The sequence below is a fragment of the Suillus paluster genome (assembly GCF_016628075.1).
Source record: "Suillus paluster strain FC165 chromosome Unknown EDB91scaffold_21, whole genome shotgun sequence".
NCBI classification, from domain to species: domain Eukaryota; kingdom Fungi; phylum Basidiomycota; class Agaricomycetes; order Boletales; family Suillaceae; genus Suillus; species Suillus paluster.
In genome coordinates, this window is record NW_024537581.1 from 353,605 (window position 1) to 369,645 (window position 16,041).

The following is a 16,041-nucleotide window of genomic DNA, read 5'->3' on the forward strand; positions in this document are numbered from 1 at the left end:
TGCAGAAGAATCATCCTGTGAGGGGGAAATGGTACTACCATACTTCCAGCACTTTTAGTGACCTAGTGCTCGCATAACCATCTCTGATAGTAGCCTGCGTATCATGTAACGTTAATGGTCCGAGCAAGACAGACAGAAGCTTGCCAATCCGAACCCGCTACAACGGCAATCTCTCATGGGATCATTCGGCTGAGAGCAGATTTTCACAGTCACGAGTCGTCTTGGTGGGAAGGCATGTGCACGCCCGAGTACGCTACCTGCCGCAGAGCAAAGTTTGCGGCCGATCGAGATCTGACATGGATCCGGCATTGGGAACATTGCTAATAAGTAAGTTTTTTTATATAACATCTCACAATCACAGCCTTTCGGCGATAGCTGGACTCCGTCCCGGCCATAGTCTAACTTTTGACTCTAATCTGGCCACCCATATGATCAACTTAATGTATATAGTCTGACCACTAGGGAAGACTAAAGTCCACTGCATTAAGTGCGCGTTCTCTGGACAGAGTTCGAAAGCAAATTATAAAACTATAGTACATACTGATACATAGTATGCCGAACACAACTATTTGTAGTAAATGCATCAGAACTTTTGTCCGACAGACTGCGCTCGAGCACTTGAGTCCGATTGGGTAGATAATGAAGTATGTTTGGGCCCACCAAAACACCTGGAGCCAGGAACTTAAACGTATTGTCTTCTAAGCTGTGTGAACCGCAGTGTAATGTATCCCTTTCTCCGGTATCGATAAAAAAAAGTTATTTACTAGCCACAACGAACAGTATATTAATACGCCTGATTCGAAACTATTTGCGAGCAAAGTGTAAATCGGGTGAGTAGCATAATGTACACATGCAGTCCTCGAAACAAAAGAAGTCGACTCGTCAAAAAACGGTGTGAACCGTCATTAGTTGGTATCAGCATCGGTGTATGCCGTAGTCGCAATACCAAGCTGCTTCTTTCCGGTGTCATAAACGGTGTAAAAGCGCTGAAGCCAGCCAAATCCGTCTGGAATGCACGAAGTTCGTAAGACCCGGCCGCCAGTAAGTAGGATGGTATGGGACTTACTTATGAAGTCCAGCCCGCTCCCGAATGAGGAACCGAGGTCAGATACAATGAGATAAATTTGACCGTCATTTCCTCCCAGGATACTGTTCAGAGCACGCGGCCAAATCTGAGCGTTAGGGGTGAACTCGTAGGTGACCTGTTCCGACAGATCCGTTGCAATCAATCTCAGAGGTTCATGGCACGAGAGCATTACTTACACCACCGATGTTGAAGTACAAGCTTTGAAGATTGTTGTATTGTTGTGGTGTGATGGTCAGAAGACCAGTGGTCCTGATTCGCATATAAGAACAAAAATTATAGGTTCGTTGAGTTTGACTCACGAGTCTTGAGTGGCACCAGTTGCGCTTTGATAGGCCTGGAAGGCCTCTGAGCACTTGGGTGAGTGTCAAATATCACAGTGGATGCGTGTGCATACCAGTGGCAAGGAGGAGAAGGGTAGTGCCAGTGTCGACAATGCCGGAAGTCGTGTTCAAGATTGTGTTGCTAGTGCCGTACGATACCGATTGGTCGATACCCCAATACTGGATGATCGTCAGTGTTAGAAAACAATACATGTCTCGTTGCAGCGCGATTTACATTTGAGGCGGGAGAGGTGGTGGTAAGCGGAACAGAGTTGATTGAGCCAGTGTACCTAGCACAGGATGTCACACAATGTCAGAATAAAAAGGAATGTGGCTTCTGACTTGGTAGTATCAGTCCCACCGAACGTGATCTCTCCATTCGCTACGTTAGCAGTAGAGGACGGCGCGTAGAAGACGCCGAGTAAATCAGAAGGGATTGTCCCTTGAGCGTATAAGTTGTCGGTAACCGTAGGCACCTCTGACGTGTTAGACACGGTTCCTTGTGTAAGGTCTACGGGACCGACACTGCAAAAGAGATCAGTGCTACATATTATTGCTTCTCCAAAACCTACCCCAATATACCATCGACGCCCTGGAACCCTTCCGCTAAGAACGCCACACCAATGCCTTGATTCTGGATGTCCAAATTCGGTCCCAAGGTCACGGCGTCGGTGTCTGATCGATATTTAATAGGTGCGATTGTAGCTGAAAGAAGCAGGCCTTACATTGCTTCCCGAACATATACCCCGAACCATAACTAACATTCTAAATTACAGACCAGTATGTCGATATCAGGAGAAGACTGAGAGCAGTAAGCTCACTATGATGTTACCAGTGTCGTGGCTAGAGCTTGTGGGACTGTATGGCGTGTTTGCCCCAACCCACGTATTCGAGCTACCTGAACTCGTTGACATATAAATAAGTGTCAATTATAATCATATCACCAGCATTCCACTGACCAGTGTCGATCAACAATGTGTACTGGGTCGCTGGGTTTCCGACACCAACTTGCATGGTGTAAGTGACGCCCGAATCAGTGACATCAATGGAGTCGGCGCTGGTGCTGCGTTCTGTGCCGGATGGGACTATGGTGGAGGGAACGATGGCGGTGCCCTTATAGTGGTGACCGTGACGTTGTTTGTATTCCCTAATAGTAGCTGAGGGGCCATGATGGGAATTTCCAGCCAGGAACTTCTGTGCGCGAGCGCGGTCGCGCTCAAGAAGTTCCTTGGCACCACCTTTAGCTGCGCGCAGCTGAGTCGCAAAGGGGATTGCGCGGATAACGACGCGAGACATAGTTCGAGTGGTTTCGGGAAGTTCGAGAATTCAAAGTGAAGAACCATTGCGCTGAGCGACACTGTTTATATAGGGCTAAGATATTGGCATTAGGTGCTAAGACAGGCTTCTTATCGTCACCAGAAGCGCTAGAACGCACAGTGGAAAGAAGAACCTTTCAAGAGGAGAGCGTCCCAGAAATAACGTTGTTCAGGTCATCAGAGTATCCATCGTGCCACAACGAGCCACAACGACGACAAGACGAGAACAACCGTCATTACAATGAGTGCAAGCACGAATGCAGGGCACTCCAGATTCGATAGACTCGACTGCAAAGGTGTAATGCAGTGCGCAGAAGTGTGGGATCCGAGGAGTGGAAACCTATTGATAATTCATCACATCAACAATCGTCCCCTGTATCATGGCACCTGTCACGAAAGAGCTGGCACTGGCAAGATGCTATGCCATATTGCCTGCCCGCAGACGAAGTGACTCGGTGACCATGAGCCTGGGAAATGGTAAAAGCGGTTTCGCGGTTTCGATGACCCGGAGGCTGCCAGGGGAGCTTTGCATAACCGTTTCTGATAGCTTTCGCATCACGCCAGTACTAGTGTAGCGTTGGATGTCTGAAGACCATGAGCAAGACAGATTAGGTTGCCAATCCGAGTTAGTAGTACAACAGCAATCGATTCCTCATTCGGTTAATGCCGAGAGCGGCCCGGCGGTTTTCAGTCGTACATAACTTATGAGACTTCCCTGGGAAGCCTTTCTTGGCCTACAGAGCTAAGTATGGAGTTTGAATTGATATACTTATCAGTAGAGCTCATCGGTACACGTCTTACTCCGCGCTCATTTATATTTCAAGAATCACATAGAAATGCTAGACGGCGTCACAGCTGTAGTCTATAGCTTGGGGGTAACTTTGTTCTTATTGCCTTGACGGCGATTGAGGTCCATAGACAAAGTAAGAGCCATTTGATCAACAACTGCAATGCAGTACTGCTTGTCCCTCCAACCAGCTTCTAAATTCCCCTGGCCAATTGCAGAGGGGGCGGTCCAAACTTCGACATGAGCATTGTGTCTTCCATGCGGATCGGTCAAGAAGCGTGATTCGCAGTATAACCCGACCGTTCGAGAAGCATAATCCTGCGATGAGGGAATACGAGCCTTGAATTCGACGGTCATGGTCACGGTCGGGAACCAACTAAGGAAGTGAGTTAACACTACACAAGTACAGTGAAGAACCGAACAAACCAGTCTGATGTTCCTCGACTAGCTGGCTCTGAATCAGGTAAAAGGACAGGGAGGTTGTGGAAAGTGTCCCCGAAAAATGGGATAGACGAAGGCTTGATTTCGTCGTCTGTTCTGGTTAGCTCACACCATGCACCCCATTCAACGCCACCTCCACCTATGATCTCAGTATCAGCTCGGGGCTGGCTGTGCATGACATTGCGCGCCAGGATTGTGCGGTCCATGGACCAACTCAGAAGTGAGTGGAAGTTCCAGATACGCCTCATCCTATCTCGGACGGCCGCAGAAGGATGGTCGAGGAGGGGTAGACGCCGAGCATAGGGGGATGGTGGCGCCAGACTGCGAGAAATTCCACCCGGCACGGGAGTGAGATCACCAAAAATAAGGTGGGATGTCAACTTGGTGTACCCCTGCGTACATGGTCAACCACACGGCAATCGCAGAGTGCAAACCTGTTACTCACCCCCTGAGCAAGGTCCGCTGTAAGATTGGTGAAGTTCTTCCCTATCTTCTGGACACTGAGGCGCACTTCCGCAGGCCCAACATTTGTCGCACGAAGAAAATGAGCGGTTACGTGGATGGGATCTTTATGTACTGTCTCCGACTGAAATTGAGTGCAAGCCTCCACAATCTGTCCCAATGCATAACCTGGCGGGATGCGTTATTGCCATGAAACGACCTTCAGAAGGGCATACACACATACCTCCTTGAGGAATTCTGAACGGTGGTTGTGGCTCGCCTTCGCAATGAGCACACAGCTAGATATAACCAAAAACTCACGACCCAATTGTCCAGCTACCGTGTAGCTCCGTGGCGTATGTAGCGCTTCCACTGCCGCATCGCGAGGTTTGCGAAACATCTAAAGCTCGCGTTAGCGTGACCATATAGTCTCAACGACTTGGAAAGTGGGTGAACGATACTACGAAGGTCTTCCCTCGCTAGACCTAAAGGAGGAAGAAAGGATGTTCAAGTTCTCACAGTGTACACAGATCTGGCGTAGGTGCCGGTGAACGTCAACGACAACGAGTAGTCATCGGTCGATTGCCAATTCATTGACAAAATTAATTAATATATCGTGATAAATTCCGTCGAGCTCTACTACTCGAGCTTCAAGTTAGCCTATGATATCTGCAAACATTGCTGGATCCGACATGCCCTTGCCTGACAGGGAGTTCGAAAGAGGTCAGCAGCAAAGCTCGTCTATCTTAATATTGATTCAGATTTGACAGCGTAGCCGTCCTATAACTTCTACCGCCACGTCATGCTACAATCCAGGGTTCTTCGGGAGTTCAACAATTTGATCGAATCCAGGATACTCGGGAAGATTCAACTTGAATTTCTCCTGCAATGCCCTGACAGCAAGTATGAATATTATTCTACTGATTGAACTCATCAACACTTACTTTGGCACAAAACGTCCTCCAAGGAAATGCCTTCCCATGAAGTATTTCACGCCCACTTTTGGTGCTGTCAAGCTGACCAGGAGGTCGGGATTCAGCCCAACGCCTTGTGCATTTCCACGTTCAACGTCCCACCCACTTGGGATATCTACCGAAACAATCGGGAGCCCGGATGCAGATATGAGTTTCAGAGCATCGTCGAACGGTGCCCGTACCGGTGGTTTAAACGAAAACCCGAAAATGGCATCCAGAATAACATTCGAGGACTGGAGAACGCGAGGCAACTCCTCGGCGGATGCTGAAGGTGAAATGATAGGGATGCCCATATTGATGCATTGTTTTTGCAGGCGCTATCGGTTCCGTTAAGATGCTGTTGCAAATGGAAAGACGCTGGTGGACTGACCTGGTAGATGTCTTTCGAGCCTGGCTGTTAGAGGCCACCCACATTTTGAGACCGTCACTTTGGTAGGCGGATACGATTTACCTTGGGCATGTATACTGTTGGCTCGTAACCAAACATTCCTGAATAAATCCAGCACTGGAGCAAGGCGTTGGTCACTCTGAGAGCATACCAAGATGTCTCGCTGCAACCAATCCATCTCCTCCCTGGTTTCCTGGTCCACAGCATACCAAGACTTTCGGATACTTTTCCTTGTTGTACACTGCAGCCAAAGTTTGAGCGCAGGCCAACCCAGCCAGCTCCATCAACTGCAACGCCGATCATGCTTGCCAGTGAGTCACATTGTCTGCCGATGAAGTACTGAAGCCCATGCCTGATCCAGACTGAACGCCCCAACTGCATTCATAAGCTCCTCGTCAATCTGTAATTTACTCAGATTAACTCGCAGCTAACAGGCAACGGTAATATTCCGATGTGCACCTGTTGGGCCAGCTGCGCTGTGAGGTAACGGATGGACATGGCTAGTTTCCAAGGGTGGGAACTTGGCATTTGTCCAGAGCCCAAATGATAAGTAATCGAGACGTCATATCAACCTAATTATGATAAGACGGACGGAGAAAGATAATAACTCCGTGCAGTAAAAATGCAGTAGACCACCACCGTAGTGCAACAAGAAGAATGTCTTGGGATCAAGGAAAAAAATAAGTTATGTCAGGTAGACGTCGACTTAGCGCAAACTCGGCGGTGCTCCTCCCAGTCCTTTCTCTGGTGTTCGGGAGAACAGTACTTCACCAACCGGCATTTGCTACACACAAGCCCGTTATTGATCGGGGTATCCCCACTGTCTGCGCTGCTTTGCGATCCTTCACTGCTCTCGGCGTACTGCGGCGTATCCTCGTTAAAGCAGATATTGCAGTCGATCCAATTGCACATCTCCCGAGATCTCACCCTCCTCCCGTTCCTACCACCACGCTTTATCGACAATACTGCTGCACCTTCGGCGCCACGGCGAGGGAATCGTATCATCTCGCAGTCGTCGTTACAGCATGGGTTGGGACAGCCACTAGGAAAGTCAAAGAATATTTCCTCTGATGGGACGTATAACGGATGCGTGAATAAAATTTGAGAATAGGAAGTCGTCTGATGAGAGAACAAGATGATGAAGGGCGGTCGCTTCTCGTACAGAATGGCTCGGAAAGCGATATCAATCTGCGGGAAACATGGTGTGCGTCGTTGTTTGAGGAGAGTCTGGTTCAGACGCATATCTAGACCCATTAAACAACGTCAACACGTGGACTGGCAACGGGTGGACGGTCACAAACGGTTGTACTGGATCTCGTTCTCCATGCTTGGTTTACACGTGCGCCCGAATGCATATCGACAGACGAGCTTAAAGTACTCTGTCACATCGTCCATTTCTTGGCGCTTCATGTCTGTGACAATGATATACACATCGTCGCAGCCAAGGTCATGCATCCCTCTAAGCATCATCAGCTCAGGAAGCTGGAAGTATCCTCAGTCACGATGACACTTTAGTCAGCTAAGTTCTTACCATGGTAAATACAACAGGCATCATGGATAGTTTTCGGTCTTGCATTGACCTGTGGTGATATACGTGTGTTGACCATGTGCGATCCAGAGGAATCAGACGGCCTGTGTCGACTGTACGACAGAAGATGTTTTCCGGAAGGAAATCTCCTTTATTCCAGACGAGGACTTGGCGTCTAAGAGAGTTGGCGGCGTGTTTTCGCTCCCTGACACCCTGAAACCATTCCCAGTACGCGTCATTGCGGTGCTCAAGCCACTTGTCAATTAACATGTCTGTGGCATCATGATCGAGCGTTTTGCATATCAGCTCGCTCATCGAGAGGGTGGGCTGTGACAAAGCCGAATAATGTCTATTTGCCATGCCTGAGCGTAGTAGAACCCTTGGTAATGTGGCTCGATTTTGGTTGGTGTAAGTAATAACAAGGCTAAGATAACTGGGATGATGATAGACTAAGTACGAGGGGCCTGCGAAAGAGATTGCTTACGGCAAGAACCACGATCATGCCGGCCCTAACCTATACCAAACTGGATGACTAAGACTTTGCACACCTTTAACGCTTCGCAGACATCTTGGGCCGTTCACAATATTCTCTGGCATTAAACACCTGCAATTACCAATCATATCTCGAAGACACATCGCATATACCCGTGCATGACGAGGAAAAATATATACCAGCACAACTCCTCCCATAAAATGGTCAACAGCTCTCGTTCCTAGTGACAAGCGGCTGCATGGCATGTTCCGGTATGTGTGCAGGCAGCATCTATGGTATCATATTAGCGAAAACATTGGCAATCCTGGCAACTGCGAATGTTACCTATCATGAGCCGCAGGGGCAAAGTTTCAGATAGACCCTCTCTTGCGGCAAGCAGAGCGTCAAGCGTCTCGTGTTCTTCTATCTTTCTTCCGCAAAGACCCTGCCATGTCACCACCGTCCTGAGTCGTGGCGGAAGAAATCCATGGCGGAAAATGTGGTTGGTGAGATGGGCTATCATTTCAAGCTTTGCCTCCTGGGCATGGCAGAATTTAACGCGCTGCGTCACGGCCGGCCCCGCATTCTTGTGAGTGTAAACGTAGCTGAACCACAAATGGGTTGGACGATCGGCTTCGCAAGGTCAGGACGATTTTCGCGTCGGAAAATGATTAATGATTACCCACCGATGACCAGCCTAAGAGCAGACTGAGGACATTTGCCTGCACCTTTTGTCAGCAGTTCTTCCACAGCGTGACTTGCATCAAGTCTTTGCCCGTCGTGGTTCTCCCAATATGACAGAGACCGATGCTGGGCCTCAATAAAACCCTGGCGGAACAAGTGCTCAAGCACATCCTCCAAGTCAGTTAACTTCTGATTCTGAAACTCAAGTTCGACCAGCTGAGCCGTTGCGGGCTTGTTATAGCGTGACGCTTGGTGATAGGTCAACCATAGCTCGTTATGGGTCATCATGAGCAAGCAGATAGAGAAGAAAAGAGGGAGGTGAAGGCTTAGAATACAACCCATTCGCTCTTATATAGCTTTCCTCAAGCGTGCTTAGTAAAGCTCTGAATGTAATTGTACTCCTTCCGCAAACCACCGACCATGAGTGCTCCGAGTCTACGGTAGTATGTACGTATTATATTATGTCAAAGAATGACCAGGCCAATCTACTCACTTAAGCTAACTTTTACGTTGACGCGTCACACTTGAAGCTTTCCTGACCACTGGGCTCGGAGGAACAGACTCCGTTGTGGACTAGAAATGGCATGCTCCTTGCATTCTAAGGTCGCTCAAAAGCTTTGAGAGGTCCTCAGCTGAACCAATAAAACCTATACGCGGCGGAGCGCGCTCAGCGTTGATCTGACTCTGATCAGGTGTGCGCGACGCACGTGAAAAATGGCCAGGCGCGACAGCTGGTATTCGTCACGTGGTTTGATTTTCGTTCGGTCTTTCTATGTTAGCACCGCCATCATCGTCATCCAGAAGCGCTGAAGCTCGAAGGCCTAGAATTCCGGAATGTTTTAAATGTTCAATGTTCAGTGAGAGTTCAGACACGCTCGCCTCTGAATCGGTGCTGGGAAAAGCCTCACGCGTGGACGTAAAGGTAGGAGCCTTGCGACGCTAACAACTACAGAGATACTCTTCTAAGCGCCGCGGAGACTGGATAAAAGTTGAACTTTTTTTTAGCATCAACCTGAAGCTCGAAGGTACATCAATCTGAACACTGCAAGATGTCTAGAGTACTTTGATTTTGAGCCGTTCGACAAGTTGTCTTTGTCTCCGGCTTGGCTTGGTGTGTGCCCCCCGTTCAACTTCATCCTAAGTTCCTGTCTCATTCAGTAGACTGCTATATCAACCGTCAGCAGCTCCAAAAGTCAGGCCTAATGATAGCATTCGTGTGATATTCGGACGCCATGCGTGGCAGCACCACATTGCCACCTTTGACAACGCTGGGGCTTTACCGAACCTGTGATATCCAGTGCGTATGCACCAGGTATGTATATACGATTTCCCTTGATGTTGACCCTCGTGATATTGACACCTGCCTCACTTGTGTTGCTAACAAACTCCCAATCACTTGGCCAAGATTTCTACCAGCTACCTCCGCTCATGTTTTATATCTTGGCGCAGATATTTTGCTCTGGCATGTTTACAGGTACAAAGGTGCCTTCTTGCTTTCACATTCACGCCTTCTTCTTCTTCTCCATCGCGATCGTGCACATGTATATATTCTGGATAACAACACTGCCGTCACCGTCACCCAACTCAATAACCCCGCAATGGCTCGTCTAGCGACAGGGACGCCCAACCGACTGGCTTATGTGCGATAGTCCGTGGTAGTCCGTGGTCATCTGTGGCTTTTTGAACTTTCGTACCCTCTGCAGATCGAGGCACGAAGCAACCGTGATCCCGTCCAATACCAGCATCGGTATGCCTTCGCACGTCGGTCCTGTTAAGCGAACGTACAAGTGACGAGGGCTGGTTGTTTCCCTCTTGCCTGCCATCACCTATGTCCTCTTTACAACTCAGATCTGAGCTGTTTGTGCTTGATACGCCTCCACGCCATGGTTTGCCTGGACTTAAGATGTCCGCCAAACGATACTCTACCCCCTTTTCAGACCCCCAAGGACTGACACTTCTGTTTGCGCATGGAGTAGGCGCGCGTCAGTAAATTGGTGTTCCCTCAAGTATACATGGCTGACTGCCATGGATCGTATAGACAAGGAGCAGTGGGAACCGATGCTTCGTCATCTGTTCTTCCACCAGAAATTGGAACAGCCGCACAGTCGTATACGTGAAGCCTGGTGTTTCGACTGGTTGAACCATGGAGATGCCGCTGTAATTAACAAGGCTGCACTCGAGCGCCGCTCGCCGGGGGATGTCTGTGAGTCCGATAACGGAGCCCCTCGTCGCTTTCCTCATATCTACACCAGCCGTAGCAGAATGGGCAGTCGCGATTGCGTCCTTTGTGAGGTCACCGTATGTTAGGGAACACAGACTGGTTGGCTTTGGACACTCGGCGGGTGCCAGTGCGATGTCGGTCACCATGTTCCCGCCGTCTTCGCTGAAGCTGACCTTTGCATTAGAATGCTCTCAACACGCGCGTTCCCCTTGCGAAATCAACCCTTCGTTGCTCTCTTTCTTATTGAACCTTCGATGCTTACGCGCGAATTGTGGATGTCTCACTTACTAGAAAGGGAGTCAAAAATGACAAGGAGCGTGAGCGCTGCTCTTCGTCGTTGTCATGTCTTTGACACTCGGGAAGAGGCAGCCAGTTATTTTCGAGAACGGAAGCCATGGAAAGGATTCCATTCTGATGTATTCGATGTCTTCATGGTGAGTGGTCTAAATATCTACGAATTCTGAATCATCAAGCCGTCGGCCATCTCTAGCAACACGGTTTTGTCATACATAACGGCAGCGTAGGGGACACGAAAGTCGCTCTCAAATGCGACATACATCATGAAGCGCTTGCTTATCAGGACATCGAAAACCATTTTGAAGCTACAGACCAGTATACCCGCCTTTGCCGCGCGGTTCCTGTACACATTGTGTTCGGAAGCATTCACGATTACGTGTAAGCAGGATTCAGCGTGGTTTACAGTTTCTCCTGATTCGCTCCCTCCTAACAGTCCATCTTATTTCCAAGACTGTATGACGGACGTCTCCCAGGGGAGATCTCCAGCTTCTGTGATAACGGTCCCTGGAGCTGGCCATAATGTAAGTCATTCAACTTTGATGGCTGGGCGAAAGTTCTCATCTATGAACAGATAGCTCAACAAACTCCCGAAGCCGTTGCGAGCGCAATATCTGTAGGCCTGAATTCAATTACAAGGGATTCGGCCGCGCATCTTCTGCATCGATTGTGACATTCGCGCATACCAATGATATCATGTTGGTCTACATTTTCAAATGTTCTTGTGTCTGTTTATTTCTTTCATTTGTTGTCCTCTAAGGCACACTATGTTGGTACTGGACGTATGTAGTCGGGACCCGCCCCGTCGTGCCTCGTATACGTAGTAAGACTACGGGAAAGTCGAACACATATGAACTCGTGTCTTCTCTTTTTCAAGGTTGCGTATTGCCTAGGTAAGCGTTCCTCCGTATGATGTACTCGGAACTTATGCCTCTGATGAGGCAAAGAGTTTACTTCCCAAGTCTCCACATGCCGTCTTTGACATTGACCAAGCCTTCTCTTCGAGCAGCTTCCATGAAACTCGCAAGTTGTTCCACAGTGCGATCGTAGCCAGGTGCAAACTTGAGCATCGATTGTATTCGATCCAGCGGCAGCGAACCCAGATTTGTAAGCATTCCCTCGATGAACTTTGCGCGTTTTGCTATAAGATCAACTATGACAAGTGCAAACGACGACAAAGCATACCTTCCAGTACATTTTCATTTGTTCTGCCTGTTGCTGCTGCACACTCATCACTGGCGGTAACTCCCCCGCTTCCGCTATTAATTGGATGAGCAACAAGATATACTAATTTGAAAGATGAACGAACCAGGCTTAGGTGCTTGTGGTCTGCTTCCTGGTGTAGGACCCTCTGCAACACTGAGGAGCCGGAACATACCCTCTGAGTCTTCTTTCAGAACATGCATGTCCACCCAAGTAGCAAGGGCTTTGACGGCTGCATTCCGGTTGACAGAGCCCACGCCGAGGATAAGTTCGTCTACTGTCCATATGTCTGTTACAGGGGATGAGTTAGTGCCCTCGTGCGGCTTTGAAGGCTCACTTACCCTTCTCAGAAAAGAGTTCAATGAATGCAGCTTCCAGGGGAGGCACGTCAGCGTCCAATGTCCTGTCTTCAAGCTCGAGCTGGAGATGAACCCGGCCAAGATGTGGTAACCAACGGAGGACCTTATCAGGTTTGAATACAGAGAACTCTTTGGCGTATTGCTCTTGCAAGCTATACTGGTTCAGAATCATGACCAGTTACAGGAAAAGGACGTACATCTGGAACTGCCCTGGCATGACCATGTCACTGGACTCGAGTGCGGGCCAGAAGTGTCGAGATATAATTGTGGGGTGCATGGAGCTCTATACTTCGAATGTGGTTATGTATCTTATTGTGCAAATAACAACCACTTACTGCTTTCTGTGATTGCACATGTTGGTCTATACGACGCGAGTCTGTCATATCTCGCAGCATGACTTCACAGACCTGCAACGCGGCTTCGCCAAATCGAATCTTCAATATCTCAACATTACGACGCTGCATGCACCTCCTTGAGCATATCTAGACCAGACTGAGCGGCGTTGACTAACCTCGCGGTCGAAGTTTCCATCCTTCACCGCCAGCAAGCGTTGTGCTAGCAGTACTTGGAGTTCCTTGACGAATAGGTCCTTTGTATCATATATGCTGACTATGGTGCTGATGACGTCGCTGGACTTGCTTGCACGAAAATCTGGCCCTGCATCAATGGGTTCGGGATTCCACTCAGGATCAGAGTAGTTCTCCATCTCGGGCTGCTGAAGGGGCTGAATGGGTTCGTTCTCGTCGACTAGCGAGTCCCCACTTTCTCCATCTCCAACCAAGCTTGCTACTATGCACCGTATGGTGTCAGGTCGATCTCTGACCAGACATGCAAATATCATCAGCTGTGACTCAGTCCAACGTTGCACGAACGTACCGGAGATACCTTCTTATGGGATCTGCTACTTTAAACAGAAGCACTCCAGGGGGATCGACAATTCTGAGACACTTGATCGTCGAGACATATTGAGTCAAGATATCTTTTGTATCTGCGCCCGGATGAAGTAGACGCTTATTGTTACTGAAAGCCACAATCAGAGGCATTCCTACAGTTGACAACAAGGAAGCACAACTTACGCTTGCCGCAGTGCTTGTACAAGGTCCGCGCGTTGATCGACACGCGCCAAGCACTCCTGGGTGTACAAAACAGGATTAAGAAATAAATTTTAACCACAAATACATACCAACCTTCAAGTCTTGGAGGGCGCCTGCGGATTCCGGGAAATCGACAATGATGTCGAATATTTCTTCAGTCCTGCAAATAAACTGGTCTGTGTACAACTTACGGCTAAGATGAGAGTTCTCACCTTAGGTTGCAAAGCGTCTTGTGCATGTGAAAGTCGAACCTTGACCCTACCCCTTGCATCATTGTTTTAGCCTCATCCGCTGAGTGAGTAGTGAGCCAGCAGCTGGGAGTTGTTGCACGACTGAACATGAATCACCATTGGTTGCTCCTCTTGCAAATGGATACAGCATCCATGGCACAATTTTGTCGATCATCCAGGCCCGAAGGGTCGCAAGCATGGGTTCTGACCACTTTTCGGCACATGTTTCTACTACATATGACTCGATGAACTCGTATCCTATACTTGCGATGAGAGTTTCATAGCGGTCGATGAGGCTTAGAGTATCAAAAGCTTGCCACAGGACACGGTCTTGAGGGTCCTGCGATTGGGATACCGTACGTTGCAGCGTGGCTGAAACAAGGGCCTTGATTCCCCGAGCAAAAGATGGAGGAAGAACAGAAAAAAGGTAAGTTTGGAAAGCAAGAGTGTAAGCGGATATCATCGTTGACCCCAGACTAAGATACATTGAACATATGTTAGCCTTGGCAAGGTACATGGTACGTACTCTGCGGTTGGTTTCCACGCGTTGTACCACTCGACCAGACGATATACAAGTGATCGTATTGCTTCTGGGTCGGAATTTTTCTGTTATGAAGCGTTGAGCCACACCACACGTTGCAGCGTGCAGAGACTTTAACCTCGTAAAGCGTCATATACACCTCAACTTCTCGGGTGATCAAGTGCTGGCTCTTTCGCATGTCCTCTTCATCCCTCAGGAAAAACGCAACATGATAAATAAATAGTCTCACCAAGGAACACCTCCATCATAACAGGTAACCTCCTACACTCGCCGACAACGCCAAATGCTACCCTCACTTGATTCAAGTCTGATCGAGGTTCAGTAATGATGCAGTGAAGCGCTTTGGAAGCGCTCGAATTTACCGACCATATTGCTTTCGTGGCGCAGGGTCGTTCAAATCTCGTGGTTTAAGAAACTCTATGGCCAGAGTCCACGCCTGAATGCGAAGTTGGAGCATATTCAAGGATGATAATTGAAATGATATACCTCACTGAAGGCCAGCAGACCAGATATTCCTGGCTCGCTGCGATTGAGGCGGTTGAATGACTCTTGCCATTTGGCTGCAACTTGAGCTCGCACAGCAGCTGATGCCATCAACGTTCAAGTAGTGTTTGTATTCGCTGATGGGCCCACTGACGGAAAGAGGTGAGATTACGGAACAAAGCTGAGTAAGCCTCGCTTCGGCTAGTTGCAAAATCCTCGATCGCTGAGTAGCTCACAATCGCCTATATCTTTCCATCCCAGATTTTTTACTGCATGCTTGTTGTATCCGCCCGTCGCAATCTTTATTTTGTTGGGCGAGTACATCACCGCATACAAGTATATACAGTACTGGTGCCCAGTCTTGATTGGACCCAGGACAGTTGTCTCGCTCTGGAATTAGATCTCGCTCCTCATCTACACTCCAGTACACTAGGACTCCTACTAGAACCACACAACTTTAGCACGTCCTGTTCATTTGGCAATGACTTTTCCATCTCGATGTCGCTTGCAATAATCTTGTTGTTTTCAGACAATGGTCCATACTCCCTCCTGCAAGTTTGCCCATACATCTCGCCAGTCATATCCATAGTAACTGTGTGTTACTCTCCAGGTCCCATAGTGAGCTGTCTAGCGAATATGTGATAATGCACCCTCCCCAAGGCCCTGGTCGGGGAAGACATGGTACTCTCGGCGTCTCAACCAGGGCAGATCATGGACTACGTAGGCAGAAGCAGCCACCAAGGATGTTGGAATAAGAACGAATCATCTGGCAAGGGAAAGGACGCGAATGAATACTAACACATTGGGGGTTTCAACATTTTGCCTCTTGCAAGATTTCAATCAAAAGCAGATCTAGACCTGGCTAGAGCATTCCAGACCTAGCCTAGAGCGTTTCAGAGCACTCTAGATTACCTTTCGAATGTAATTTCACTGGCGGCAAAAGGTGGTAAAATGTCAGTTTCCCCGCTGTGTAAGCAGTGCTTCAAGCTCTCCAAGTGATATCACGTAACAGCGGACCAATAGAAATCATTCATCATTCATTCTTTCAAGTTCACCGATGTTTCAGCGGCTCAGCCCGTGTATTAATCAGTTCGTTACTCATGGCCGCCCAGTGCTGATGTCCGCATGCCATTGCAGGAGGGGGATCGCAGGAGACAATTATCAAAAGAAACGACCGG

The 16,041-nt window shown here is 48.6% G+C and overlaps 7 protein-coding genes across 7 annotated transcripts; 1 reads left to right on the forward strand and 6 right to left on the reverse strand.

The window, feature by feature from the left end:
- Positions 1-473: 473 nt before the first annotated feature.
- Positions 474-3,080, reverse strand: EDB91DRAFT_1128679 (acid protease). The gene is given in 14 exon segments (XM_041318536.1): positions 474-1,006; positions 1,067-1,202; positions 1,264-1,336; positions 1,387-1,432; positions 1,482-1,589; positions 1,624-1,626; positions 1,648-1,697; positions 1,750-1,932; positions 1,980-2,082; positions 2,133-2,172; positions 2,229-2,306; positions 2,497-2,777; positions 2,857-2,950; positions 2,964-3,080. 12 exon segments carry the CDS (start codon positions 2,701-2,703, stop codon positions 906-908), a joined length of 1,128 nt encoding a protein of 375 aa, XP_041177968.1. The 5' UTR covers positions 2,704-2,777; positions 2,857-2,950; positions 2,964-3,080; the 3' UTR covers positions 474-905.
- A 434-nt stretch (positions 3,081-3,514) lies between these two features.
- Positions 3,515-4,964, reverse strand: EDB91DRAFT_1128698 (thioesterase-like superfamily-domain-containing protein). The gene is made up of 5 exons (XM_041318537.1): positions 4,714-4,964; positions 4,637-4,650; positions 4,397-4,581; positions 3,937-4,343; positions 3,515-3,886 (listed from the first exon to the last, which is right to left on the reverse strand). Exons 1-5 carry the CDS (start codon positions 4,815-4,817, stop codon positions 3,586-3,588), a joined length of 1,011 nt encoding a protein of 336 aa, XP_041177969.1. The 5' UTR covers positions 4,818-4,964; the 3' UTR covers positions 3,515-3,585.
- Positions 4,965-6,263, reverse strand: EDB91DRAFT_1128705 (YjeF N-terminal domain-containing protein). Its single transcript, XM_041318538.1, has 7 exons — positions 6,214-6,263; positions 6,107-6,154; positions 5,906-6,041; positions 5,818-5,855; positions 5,737-5,760; positions 5,337-5,683; positions 4,965-5,285 (listed from the first exon to the last, which is right to left on the reverse strand). The coding sequence occupies exons 1-7, from the start codon at positions 6,250-6,252 to the stop codon at positions 5,198-5,200; spliced, it is 720 nt and encodes a 239-aa protein (XP_041177970.1). The 5' UTR covers positions 6,253-6,263; the 3' UTR covers positions 4,965-5,197.
- EDB91DRAFT_1128709 (uncharacterized protein) lies at positions 6,264-7,748 on the reverse strand. The gene is made up of 3 exons (XM_041318539.1): positions 7,286-7,748; positions 7,056-7,236; positions 6,264-6,998 (listed from the first exon to the last, which is right to left on the reverse strand). Exons 1-3 carry the CDS (start codon positions 7,640-7,642, stop codon positions 6,445-6,447), a joined length of 1,092 nt encoding a protein of 363 aa, XP_041177971.1. The 5' UTR covers positions 7,643-7,748; the 3' UTR covers positions 6,264-6,444.
- On the reverse strand, positions 7,743-8,758 carry EDB91DRAFT_1128710 (uncharacterized protein). The gene is made up of 3 exons (XM_041318540.1): positions 8,441-8,758; positions 8,100-8,387; positions 7,743-8,045 (listed from the first exon to the last, which is right to left on the reverse strand). The coding sequence occupies exons 1-3, from the start codon at positions 8,724-8,726 to the stop codon at positions 7,996-7,998; spliced, it is 624 nt and encodes a 207-aa protein (XP_041177972.1). The 5' UTR covers positions 8,727-8,758; the 3' UTR covers positions 7,743-7,995.
- A 1,238-nt stretch (positions 8,759-9,996) lies between these two features.
- On the forward strand, positions 9,997-11,656 carry EDB91DRAFT_1128712 (Alpha/beta hydrolase fold-1). The gene is made up of 7 exons (XM_041318541.1): positions 9,997-10,420; positions 10,477-10,641; positions 10,691-10,793; positions 10,844-11,093; positions 11,150-11,334; positions 11,390-11,477; positions 11,528-11,656. Exons 1-7 carry the CDS (start codon positions 10,267-10,269, stop codon positions 11,624-11,626), a joined length of 1,044 nt encoding a protein of 347 aa, XP_041177973.1. The 5' UTR covers positions 9,997-10,266; the 3' UTR covers positions 11,627-11,656.
- EDB91DRAFT_1128723 (uncharacterized protein) lies at positions 11,657-15,031 on the reverse strand. Its single transcript, XM_041318542.1, has 17 exons — positions 14,867-15,031; positions 14,747-14,816; positions 14,610-14,687; positions 14,499-14,563; positions 14,366-14,445; positions 13,957-14,315; positions 13,822-13,900; positions 13,703-13,769; positions 13,592-13,647; positions 13,392-13,535; positions 13,027-13,333; positions 12,851-12,973; positions 12,713-12,798; positions 12,498-12,667; positions 12,263-12,445; positions 12,139-12,212; positions 11,657-12,080 (listed from the first exon to the last, which is right to left on the reverse strand). Exons 1-17 carry the CDS (start codon positions 14,972-14,974, stop codon positions 11,904-11,906), a joined length of 2,226 nt encoding a protein of 741 aa, XP_041177974.1. The 5' UTR covers positions 14,975-15,031; the 3' UTR covers positions 11,657-11,903.
- Positions 15,032-16,041: the final 1,010 nt, after the last annotated feature.

What these genes read in the sequence shown, in the direction of transcription:
- EDB91DRAFT_1128679 (XM_041318536.1), bottom strand. Translation starts at nt 2,703, where the DNA reads ATGTCTCGCGTCGTTATCCGCGCAATCCCCTTTGCGACTCAGCTGCGC. An exon ending in GGTGGGACTGATACTACCAA is followed by an intron (nt 1,698 to 1,749) that starts GTCAGAAGCCAC and finishes ATCCTGTGCTAG; the next exon opens with GTACACTGGCTCAATCAACT. An exon ending in CCTTCTCCTCCTTGCCACTG is followed by an intron (nt 1,433 to 1,481) that starts GTATGCACACGC and finishes CCAAGTGCTCAG; the next exon opens with AGGCCTTCCAGGCCTATCAA.
- EDB91DRAFT_1128698 (XM_041318537.1), bottom strand. Translation starts at nt 4,817, where the DNA reads ATGGTCACGCTAACGCGAGCTTTAGATGTTTCGCAAACCTCGCGATGC. An exon ending in CAGCGGACCTTGCTCAGGGG is followed by an intron (nt 4,344 to 4,396) that starts GTGAGTAACAGG and finishes CCATGTACGCAG; the next exon opens with GGGTACACCAAGTTGACATC. An exon ending in AGTCGAGGAACATCAGACTG is followed by an intron (nt 3,887 to 3,936) that starts GTTTGTTCGGTT and finishes TCACTTCCTTAG; the next exon opens with TTGGTTCCCGACCGTGACCA.
- EDB91DRAFT_1128705 (XM_041318538.1), bottom strand. Translation starts at nt 6,252, where the DNA reads ATGTCCATCCGTTACCTCACAGCGCAGCTGGCCCAACAG. An exon ending in GGGCGTTCAGTCTGGATCAG is followed by an intron (nt 6,042 to 6,106) that starts GCATGGGCTTCA and finishes TCGGCGTTGCAG; the next exon opens with TTGATGGAGCTGGCTGGGTT. An exon ending in GGTTGCAGCGAGACATCTTG is followed by an intron (nt 5,856 to 5,905) that starts GTATGCTCTCAG and finishes GGATTTATTCAG; the next exon opens with GAATGTTTGGTTACGAGCCA.
- EDB91DRAFT_1128709 (XM_041318539.1), bottom strand. Translation starts at nt 7,642, where the DNA reads ATGGCAAATAGACATTATTCGGCTTTGTCACAGCCCACCCTCTCGATG. An exon ending in TGCCTGTTGTATTTACCATG is followed by an intron (nt 7,237 to 7,285) that starts GTAAGAACTTAG and finishes GGATACTTCCAG; the next exon opens with CTTCCTGAGCTGATGATGCT. An exon ending in GAACGAGATCCAGTACAACC is followed by an intron (nt 6,999 to 7,055) that starts GTTTGTGACCGT and finishes TAATGGGTCTAG; the next exon opens with ATATGCGTCTGAACCAGACT.
- EDB91DRAFT_1128710 (XM_041318540.1), bottom strand. Translation starts at nt 8,726, where the DNA reads ATGATGACCCATAACGAGCTATGGTTGACCTATCACCAAGCGTCACGC. An exon ending in TGCTCTTAGGCTGGTCATCG is followed by an intron (nt 8,388 to 8,440) that starts GTGGGTAATCAT and finishes GACCTTGCGAAG; the next exon opens with CCGATCGTCCAACCCATTTG. An exon ending in GCCCCTGCGGCTCATGATAG is followed by an intron (nt 8,046 to 8,099) that starts GTAACATTCGCA and finishes ATGATACCATAG; the next exon opens with ATGCTGCCTGCACACATACC.
- EDB91DRAFT_1128712 (XM_041318541.1), top strand. Translation starts at nt 10,267, where the DNA reads ATGTCCTCTTTACAACTCAGATCTGAGCTGTTTGTGCTTGATACGCCT. An exon ending in CCGCTCGCCGGGGGATGTCT is followed by an intron (nt 10,642 to 10,690) that starts GTGAGTCCGATA and finishes TATCTACACCAG; the next exon opens with CCGTAGCAGAATGGGCAGTC. An exon ending in TCGGCGGGTGCCAGTGCGAT is followed by an intron (nt 10,794 to 10,843) that starts GTCGGTCACCAT and finishes CCTTTGCATTAG; the next exon opens with AATGCTCTCAACACGCGCGT.
- EDB91DRAFT_1128723 (XM_041318542.1), bottom strand. Translation starts at nt 14,974, where the DNA reads ATGGCATCAGCTGCTGTGCGAGCTCAAGTTGCAGCCAAATGGCAAGAG. An exon ending in TGCAAGAGGAGCAACCAATG is followed by an intron (nt 13,901 to 13,956) that starts GTGATTCATGTT and finishes CTACTCACTCAG; the next exon opens with CGGATGAGGCTAAAACAATG. An exon ending in ATGGAAACTTCGACCGCGAG is followed by an intron (nt 12,974 to 13,026) that starts GTTAGTCAACGC and finishes AGGTGCATGCAG; the next exon opens with CGTCGTAATGTTGAGATATT.